Source organism: Erythrolamprus reginae, chromosome 5, assembly GCF_031021105.1.
Source record: "Erythrolamprus reginae isolate rEryReg1 chromosome 5, rEryReg1.hap1, whole genome shotgun sequence".
Lineage (NCBI taxonomy): Eukaryota > Metazoa > Chordata > Lepidosauria > Squamata > Dipsadidae > Erythrolamprus > Erythrolamprus reginae.
In genome coordinates this window covers 52550962-52560728 of record NC_091954.1, presented here as the reverse complement: position 1 = coordinate 52560728, position 9767 = coordinate 52550962, and the positions used below count along the sequence as shown (strand labels likewise).

At 38.7% G+C, this 9767-nt stretch overlaps 1 protein-coding gene across 1 annotated transcript; it reads left to right on the top strand.

Moving 5' to 3' along the window:
* Positions 1-569: 569 nt before the first annotated feature.
* Positions 570-2312, top strand: NANOS1 (nanos C2HC-type zinc finger 1). Its single transcript, XM_070752611.1, has one exon. The coding sequence runs from the start codon at positions 757-759 to the stop codon at positions 1630-1632; it is 876 nt and encodes a 291-aa protein (XP_070608712.1). The 5' UTR covers positions 570-756; the 3' UTR covers positions 1633-2312.
* Positions 2313-9767: the final 7455 nt, after the last annotated feature.

The window sequence follows — 9767 nt, the reverse complement described above, 5'->3', positions numbered from 1 at the left end:
ATGTTTAGGTCGTGTTTAAGACGACGTAGTTCTAAGCTTTCTAAACCTGGGATTGTAAGCCTAGTATCGTAGGGTATTCTGTTACGAGTGGAGGAGTGGAGGGCCCTTCGAGTAAACTTCGATTTTACCATGTTGGTTTGTTCTAATTCAACCAAGAATGCGCAGCAAATAAAAATAAACTTAGTTCTGAAAATTACCCAATGAGCTTTCACCGTGGGGTGAATTCCAGGGATTCCAGGGTCCATTCCAACATTATTACTTGGGGGGGGGAGAGAAAGCGTCCCTCCGTTGGTCGGTCTCTCAAAACCTCCGCGGGTCACCTACCTGCTCCCGGGTTAAAGCAGCGAGCAAGCGGGCAGCTCTAAAGCCCGTACGCCCCGTTGGGAAGAAAGATTGGGGGGGGGAGAGAAAAAACAAGGGTACCCGAGCGCCTCAGCCAATAACGGGCCAGGGAAGGCGGAGCAGCTTTGGTTGCTGGCCAATGGGAGCGCAGCCTCGGGATTGCGCCTCCTCTGTCCCGCCAGCTCTCCCCTCCCTCTTTCAGTAGCTGCGAGCGCTTAAAAGCTTCGCAGAAGAGGAGGAGGAGTTTTTTCAGCCGCTGTTTTGGTGAAGCCGCTCGCTGGTTGACTCTCCTTCGTGGGGCTGGTGCCGACGTTCGCCCGCGAAAAGCCAGAGGCGCTTTTGGTGTGGTGTTGTTGTTATTTGTTGGAGGGGACGCGCAAGCGGTCCCGGGGTCTTTTATTTTTCCCCTTCCTGATGGAGGCTTTCCACCCGAGCAAGCTAGAGAAGCATCACCACCATCACCACCATCACCACCACCAGCCGGTGGAGTTTTTGCAAGGAGGCGGCGGCGGCAGGTTCGCGGCCAAGAGCCACGGCGTGCACGGGAACGCCTTCAACTCCTGGAACGACTACCTGGGCTTGGCTACCCTCATCACCAAAGCGGTGAGCCAGGAGAAGGGCTTTCGGACCGGCTCCACCTCCGTCGTCGTGCAGCAGGTCCCGGCCACCGAGGAAGGCGAGGAGGAGGAGGAAGAGGAGGACGAGGAGGAGGAAGACGACGAGGAGGAGGAGGAGGACGACGAAGTAGTAGTAGGAGCCCCTTATTTCGAAGGCGCCCTGGATTTGCACGATTTTGACTTGTGCGGCCACCACCGCCACCACCACCACCACCTCAGCCCGAGCGAAAACCTGCTGGAGGAACGCTTCGCCGACTTCAGCCCCTTCTCCGGCAGAGCCAGCCCGGCTTCGGTGGTGTTCAATTGCTCCCCCGACCATCTGGGAAGAGACCGCTCGCCTCACGCTTGGGGGGGCGGCCGCCTGGTGGTCGAGGGCAGGCTGCCTGCTGCCGCTCCCAAAAGCGCCACCAGGCTGCTGAAGCCGGAATTGCAAGTGTGCGTTTTCTGCCGGAATAATAAAGAAGCCGTGGCCCTCTACACCACGCACATCCTCAAGGGACCCGACGGCAGGGTCTTGTGCCCGGTGCTGAGGCGATACACTTGCCCTCTCTGTGGTGCCAGTGGGGACAACGCGCACACCATCAAGTATTGCCCCTTGTCTAAAATGCACGGCAGCGCCCCCAAACAACCGCTCAAAAACGCCCGGCACATTCTGGGCAAGAAGCTCCGCTAAAGGGGGGGAGGAGGGCGTTTGTCGAGCCTTGGCCGCGTCAGTGTTTTGTGTGGAGACCAGGACTGCGGAGCAAAAACATTGGATCAAGGAAAAAAACCCGAAAAAATAAATCCACTACGATTTCATGTTTATTTTTTTTCCCCTTCTGTTCTCTTGCGCGCGTCTGCCCTCTACAGGGATATAAAGAAAAAGGCATTTCCTTTTCTGGTTGGTTTGTTTTTTTAAATACCAATTGTAATCAAATGATGTTTCTTAATATATTTAAATATGAAGACGTAGAATGTACAGAGAGATGTTCTTGATTTATGTATCAAATAACTGAGTATAGTTTCTAGTTTGTATATGTAGTAGCCAGGGAGCCTGGCCTCTGAAATTTAACTCTTAAAAATTATAACATACCGTTTAGACGGGGTACTGTATTTGTTTATTGTGAAACTTACCTGATTTTTAAAATGGGACTAAGGATATCATTTAGGCATATATGCTCCGTTTGCTTGGATTTAATATTCTTGGCTGGAAAAGGGAGCGCTTGAATAAAGAAAATACTGTCTTTAAACGAGGCAGCGTAATACAACTTTAAATATGTATGAATCAAATAATTTTTAAAGAGCTGTTTGGCTGGTCCTACAATGGTTATAAAGCAAAGTTGGGAAGGTCATTTATTAAATGTGTTGAATTGGCATTTGCTTCCTTTGCTGTCTTCATTGTCTTCAAGCAATATTTTGATTACTTTAAAAAAAAGGCTGCACTTTATGTATGCTTACAAGTCTTAGAATTTTGAATTCAGGTCTTAACCTTTTTTTCCCCTTACAGCTGTTAAGCTCCATTTCAAGCCCCGCCTGTTTTGAGGTTTAACCTGTTGCCTCCTTCAATGTGGGCTTCTCCAAACACTAGTTTCTTCCAGCTGAGACCACTTGATTGATATTTTGATATCTTCATTTCAACTTGAGAAGCTGGGGATTTTCCTGAGTTTTCTCCATTACCTCTCCTCAACCAAGATGAATTTTGCCTGCCCTGTTGTCGTCTCCTCCCCAGATAGAGAGATAGATAGATAGATAGATAGATAGATAGATAGATAGATAGATAGATAGATAGATAGATAGATTAGATAAAGTGGATGGCAACAAAAAACTAGTCTGATAAGTTATGGCTTTTTAATGCCAGATGATTGTAGTGCCTTTTCTAACGATTTTCATTAAAAGGTAAATAAGCCTTTATGAATTGCATGCCATGTCGACTGTTTTCTTCCTACAATGTAAGCAGGGTAGTATCAGAATGGCAGCTTCATTTAAGTTGATACAAAAATCTCTCCAAGTATACCATAAGAGGGATCAGAAAAATCATCCCTGGATAATTTGAAAACAAAGGCAAATGAGGTGTCTCTTCCAATGCAATGTCTTTAAAACTAAAGCAACTTGATATAAATCTGCAAATGGAACATGTAGTAGTAAAAGCTGGTTATGATTTATTGCTCCAAACTTTTATACTTTTATTTTGTCCCTCCATATACTACCTTTTGATCCTGGTTTCCAGCATGATCTCCCCCCCCCCCCCAGGTATAGAGTTAATGTCTGCCAATTATATTTTCCACATTTGAGTAGCATGCCATTTTTAACAAGATACATGCTGTTAATAAGATTGAAACTAGCATTGTAAAACTAACAGCACTTGTTATTCAAACAAATTATATATTGCTTACTTTACACATATATAATCACACACAGAGAACACAGTAGGTGATTGCTACATTCCAAAAATATTTTAGCAAGTTTGTAGAAAGTGCTACCTAATCTCTACAGGAGTTCCAAACTACAGTACAGAGAATGTCAATAAAGAGTACCAAATAAAGGCCGATTTGTTTTCTGTAATAAACATCAATTTTTTTTCCAAGTAATTTTTGTTAAAGAGAACAATAAAATACAAAAAGATAGAAAAAGATAAATAAAAGGTATAAAGGGAAAAAATAGGAAAAACAGAGAATAAAAATAGTAAACTAAAAGATTTATGAAATGACTCAATATTCATCACAAGTATAAGCAATCTTAATCTTTCATCCATTCAAATATCATATAACTTGATTTTCTTTTTGTAATGAAATTCTTCAAAATAGAAAAAATATCCAGGTCACACTCTTGGTTTGTTTGTATGTCCCTTTAATAAGTTTCTTTTCTATGGCAATTGAAGCATGTTTTACCATATTATTACAGCCTGTCTTTTGTAAATATTTTCAACTCTGATTCTGTCTCGTCAGGTAAAACATGTTCCTCTTCCATAGCATCTTTTAGACACAGTCTATCCATAGAGGCAGATGTTATTAATCTCAATTTCTAATTCAATTTTTTGAAAATATTCAATATTTCCTGTGATAAGAATATGTGGCATATTTCCCAAGTTTGTGTTTTTCTCCTTTAATCTTTAGTTCTCTCTAGAATTTATAGAATCTTATTAGAAAGAAGCAAAAGCATTTTCTCATAGGAGGGATTCTTTACAAGATTTTAAACTTAACTTTAAAATCTTAAAGTTAACAGGACATTTTGAATATATTTTTTAAAAAATTAAGTTTATAAGTATGGCTAAAATCACTCTATTTTCGGGTTTTTTACTTTCAAAGGTTGATTACTGAAAAGTAGATAAGCAAATTCCGAATGTGATCAGGAAAGTATGCAAACTTAATATCCTTTTAAAGGCATTGACTATAATTTGAGCAATGATTATAGCTATCCCCTTGTCTCCCAGTTCTTAGAGACCACGTGAAGGAACTGCTGTCTAGCTTTTAGACTAGACTTCTAGATAATAATTAATAATAATTTATTAGATTTGTATGCCGCCCCTCTCCGAGGACTCGGAGCGGATGATCTCTAGACTTCTCCTTTATCTTTCTTCACAGTTGTTGGCTCTGCTTTTTACTGAGCCATTTTCAGTCCATCATTCTTCTGAATAATGTCCTGAAGAAAAATGCTCTTGGTTATCCTATGTAAAAACTGCTAGACGTACAGGTATTGGCAAGATTTCCCTAACTACATAGCCTACAATTCTCATTATCTTCAATTACTTTAGAGTAGGAAATCAACAACTAAGATTACACTTCAGTGCCCTCTACATGTGTGAATAGTTGTTGAAAATCCTGGGAATTATAGACCATACATGAAAGTACCCAATTGGGAGATTAAAATAATGCTGCTGGAGAAGATTTTGTGTATTTCCTTGGAAAATGAAAATGGACAGTGTGTAAGTTTTGTTTTAAATGTTTCAAATTCTTGCATTACTTGCTTCCCACATATGATTTAAGTTTTTGTGTTTTTAGAATGAATTTTCAGTCTGTCAATGAAGGTCCCCATAGGCTCCTCAGTAGATTCCTGTTGCAGACTTGCTGTGAATATTTGCCTTTCAATAATAAAATACTGAAAGATGTGGAGTACTTTTACGAAAAAGATTTTAAATATTTAGAATACTGGAAATGAAAACTTGCTTAGGAACATATTGTCAGGTCCCAAACAATCATCTTTAATTCTATTTAATATATATTTAATAGGCATTATTTCCTTAAAGTTGTTACAGCATTAGTAAAAAAAAATATTAGGAATCTGTAGTCCTAAATTATACAAATGAAATAAATTAATCAAATTGTCTACAGGCAGAAAGAATTCAACAAAAATTTCAAATAATCTTCATACTTGGTTTTGTTGAAAGCGTTGACAGACTGCAACCAAATTTGGGGACATACCGCATTTTTCAGAGTATAAGATGCACCTTTTTCTCCCTTAAGAGGGTGGAAATATCAGTGCATCTTATACATCAATACCACCATTTTTGCTGTCCAAAAGCCCCGTCCCTACACCCCATTTTTGGACAGAGGGTCTGGGAAGCCTGCAGTGAGCTCCTAGGTACTGGGGGATGGCCAAAAAAGATCCTGTTTTTGCAAAAAAACCCACAAAAAAACAGGTCATTATTACCTGATTTTTCCCACAAAAAAAGGGTGGGCAAGGATCTGGGTAGCCTGCAGACTGGACTGGAGGATGGTAAAAATTATTTTTTTGTGAAAAATGGCACTTTTATTCACAAGGAGCTTTCTGCAGGCTCTACAGACCCTTTGCCCACCCCATTGTTATGAAAAAACAGGGCCATTTTTCCCATCTTCTAGCACCCAGGAGCTCCCTGTTGGCTTTGAAGATCCTTTGCCTCCCCAATTTTTGCGGGGGAAAAATGGGCAAAAAAGGGCACGTTTTTCAAGGGGGGGGGGGGCTGTTTTTGCTTTCTAATTACCTTCTTGCATGACTGGAGGAGGAATTCTGGGAGTTGAAGTCTACTAGTCTTAAAGCTATCAAGTTTGAAGATCCCCGAGTTAAGAATTAGGGGTGCAAGGGTCTTCAAACTTGGCAAATTTAAGACTTGTGGACTTCAATTCCCATTCTTGAGCTAGCATGACTGGAGGAGGAATTCTATAAGTTGATGTCCATAAGTCTTAAAAGTGTCAACTTTTTAAAAAGTGTACCTGGTCGTTAAAAATATGTATGTTTGTAAAAAGTATTCTGCTACACTGCTATTTTATTTATATTATTACTATACCATTTGGTTCAGAATACTTTTCCCCTTGTTTTCCACCTCTAAAATCTAGATGCATCTTATACTCTGGTGAGTCCTATACTCTGAAAAATACAGTTGTTAATAAATCTTGGAGGCTGTTTAGGGAAAGATTGCTTATATTTACTTCAAAAATTTGGTTTTAAATAAATCAAAAATTTAACCTTTCTATAATAATTAACTTTAGGATATCCTTCTAAATAATCAGCTATTAGAGCAAATGTTATTAGGTTTATGCAATATATTAGAAAATTTTATTTAGATGTATACAATTTATGTAATGTAACAAAATGCATATTTCTATCTGTAAATTTAGCAATTTTAATCAAGTTGCAATTGACAATGCTTCTGTTTTTTAACAAACTACTGACATCTGCACATAAATTTAGTAATAGAAATTACTATTTCCCAGAATAACAATTTAGCATTATCCCAGAATGAAGATTTAGCATCTTACTTTATAGTATAAAAAAATTTATTGTAAGTAATTTTTAGTGAAATTAATGGGAATTCTGAAAATTAAGATGTTTAAGGAGAGTCATCAATGTTATTTTGTTTATCTACTGAATAGGTAGAACGGAAGCTCATTTTTGTAACACAAGGAATCAAATGGTAGAACAGAGTTTATTTTAAGCAATCCAAATCCCAGTTCAAAATGTTGAATTGCCAGATTCACAAACACATAAAAAGGTAAATTTATGTGGAAATAAATATTTCCTTATCATTTCCTAAATAAGTCTCAGAAAAATGTTATATGTATACAGTGGTACTTTTACTTACGAACTTAATTTGTTCCGTGACCAGGTCCTTAAGTAGAAAAGTTTGTAAGAAGAAGCAATTTTTCCCATAGGAATCAATGTAAAAGCAAATAAAGTGCGTGATTGGGGAAACCACAGGGAGAGTGGAGACCCTGTTTCCTGTCAGGAGAATCCTAGAGGCCCCACGGAGGCTTTCTCCCCACCTTTTCCGGCCCCATTTCCTCCCAGGAGATTCCTAGAGAGGCCCCATGGAGGCTTCTCCCTGCCTTTTCTGGTTACAGTTTTGGAGGCTGAGGTTTGTAAGTAGAAAATGGTTCTTAAGAAGAGGCAAAAAAATCTTGAACACACGGTTCTTATCGAGAAAGGTTCGCAAGTAGAGGCGCTCTTAGGTAGAGGTACCACTGTACTATGTATTAACATATATATCAACTTTTCTGAATAATTTAAAAGCACATTCTTAGTGTCCTATTATAAATTTGGATGTAACAGAAACTATTAAAAATGATCATAAAATTGCCAGGACAGATAAAAACTTTTCAGAATTTGTTTACAAAAATTATTTCTGAAAAATAGTTTTGCTTTCATCTAATATTTGTAGTTAAAATGATAAAAAGTCAGTTCATGCTAAAATTGTTTACATAATCCAAACAGCAAAGGATGTATACTTATGAATCTAATTACTACACACTTGAGAAGATTCATAATCACCAACAAAGTTTATCAACTTGTTGCAGATAAACAGTATGGACTCATAGACTGGAGTGAGACGGAAGCTTTACAGCAATTACAGTGGTACCTCTACTTAAGAATTTAATTCGTTCCATGACCAGGTTCGTTCTTAAGTAGAAGCAATATTTCCCATAGGAATCAATGTAAAAGCAAATAATGTGTGCAAACCCATTAGGAAAGAAATAAAAGCTCTGAATTTGGGTGGGAGAAGGAGGAGGAAGAGGAGAGTCGCAGCCAAAGGAAGAAGGTGAGGTGAGGGGAATAAAAAAAATCCAAAACAGCAAGGAGGAGCACATGCATCCAATACATCCGGTGCGAGGCTGCCTCCCATACACTGGCTGCTGCTGCTGCTACTTCTTGCCTCTTCCTTCCTATGCTGAAGGGTTCCCCTCCCCTCTCGCTTGCTTGCTTTGTAGCCGGTGCCTTTCCTTCACTGTGATGACTCCTCTGCTGCCCAAAGCGAAGGGATCATTTCTTTTCTCAGGGAGCTGGCAGAGGTTAATTCCCTATCCAAGCATCCAGAGAAAGGAAAATGCTTTGTTCATTCTGGACTGCCAAAGCCTCCTTAAGTGCCACCAAAAGGCTCCTCTGGCAGCCCAGATGGCTGGGATTAAAGGGGGAATGGCAGGAAACTGGCCAGGCCTTCGTGCTGCTCTCAAATTTCCTGGGAAATTTTTCCGGGCTCTGGTTCTTAAGTAGAAAATGGTTCTTAAGGAGAGGCAAAACAATCTTGAACACCCGGTTCTTATCTAGACAAGTTCTTAAGTAGAGGCATTCTTAAGTAAAGGTACCACTGTATTTCACATAATTTAACAATCAGTTTGCCCAGAATCGAAAATGTGAGTGTGTGGCACATGCGCACTGTAGTAAAAAAACAGCAATTTGCTCATTTATGTCATCCATGCACATGTGCGGCGTAAAAAACATGGCAATTCGCTTAACTGCTACATCCGTACATGTGTACAGCATCAAAAAACAACAATATAGGACGGAATTGTGCCCAGGCAGGTGGCGCATCTGCAGGTCACCACTACCGGTTTGTCCGAACCGGCTGATTTCCACCTCTGTAAGGAAGCTTCAAAGGAAGAAACAAGTACTACAGGAAAATAAATATATTTTTGTCATTATAGAACACTACAGTTTGTTTCATATTTCATTCTAATAATTTTTGGGATTTATATAAAAGTTCTCACTCCATTACTCTACAACTTACCACCACAAATTTATGTTGTTAAGTAAGACAATTATTAAATGAGTCATTGCAGTTAAGGTAGTAACATGATTAAGAGAATCTTCCCCATTAAGTTTGCTTATCAAAAAGTCACAAAATATAATCACATGACCCCAGGCTACTGCAAGCATACATGCCAATTCTTGGAGTATGATTCCAAGTGAATTCCTGGGATAAAATATATTGCTTTTAGCAAACTGGATAGATATTAATCCTGATAATAGTCTTGAATGAAAGTGAAAAAATCACCGTCCTTTTTTCAGTGTTTCAGTTATCAAACCAGTTTCACATAAATTTGGAAGGTCTCAACTGTATGCAATCTTTTTTTCATACTTATTTTGAGGATAATTTGTTCTGCACAAGTGATGGTAACTTTCCCATAAAGGGAAAGTTAACTGCTTTAATTAGGAAATTACTCATTATGACAGGAACTGAATCAGAAAGAAATAAGATTTAAACTGTAAAATGTGGTAATCATACAATTTTTTCCTTTGATTCTCTTACAATCTTCATTTAATGAAAACTAAATAAAATCAGGAAATGCAAAACATTTTCCCATGTAAAACCTGACCTCAAAAAAACCAATTAAGAAAAATTTTATAGTTCTTTCATCTTAGCTGTTTTTAATAGCATAGCATGAATTTTTTATAATGTATGCACATTCTAAATGCTAAGAATCAAAAAGATGCTGTGCAATGTATTTTATATTGAAGGTTTGCAATGTATATTCAAGATGTTAAGATACTGGTTTTTTTCTGACAAATGCTGTTAACTATATAATTTGAATGACTGATGTTTATTTTTCAGTGAACAGTTTTCATTACTAAATCTTTCAC

Excerpts from the sequence above, each read along its gene's own strand:
- NANOS1 (XM_070752611.1), top strand. The coding sequence starts at position 757 with ATGGAGGCTTTCCACCCGAGCAAGCTAGAGAAGCATCACCACCATCAC.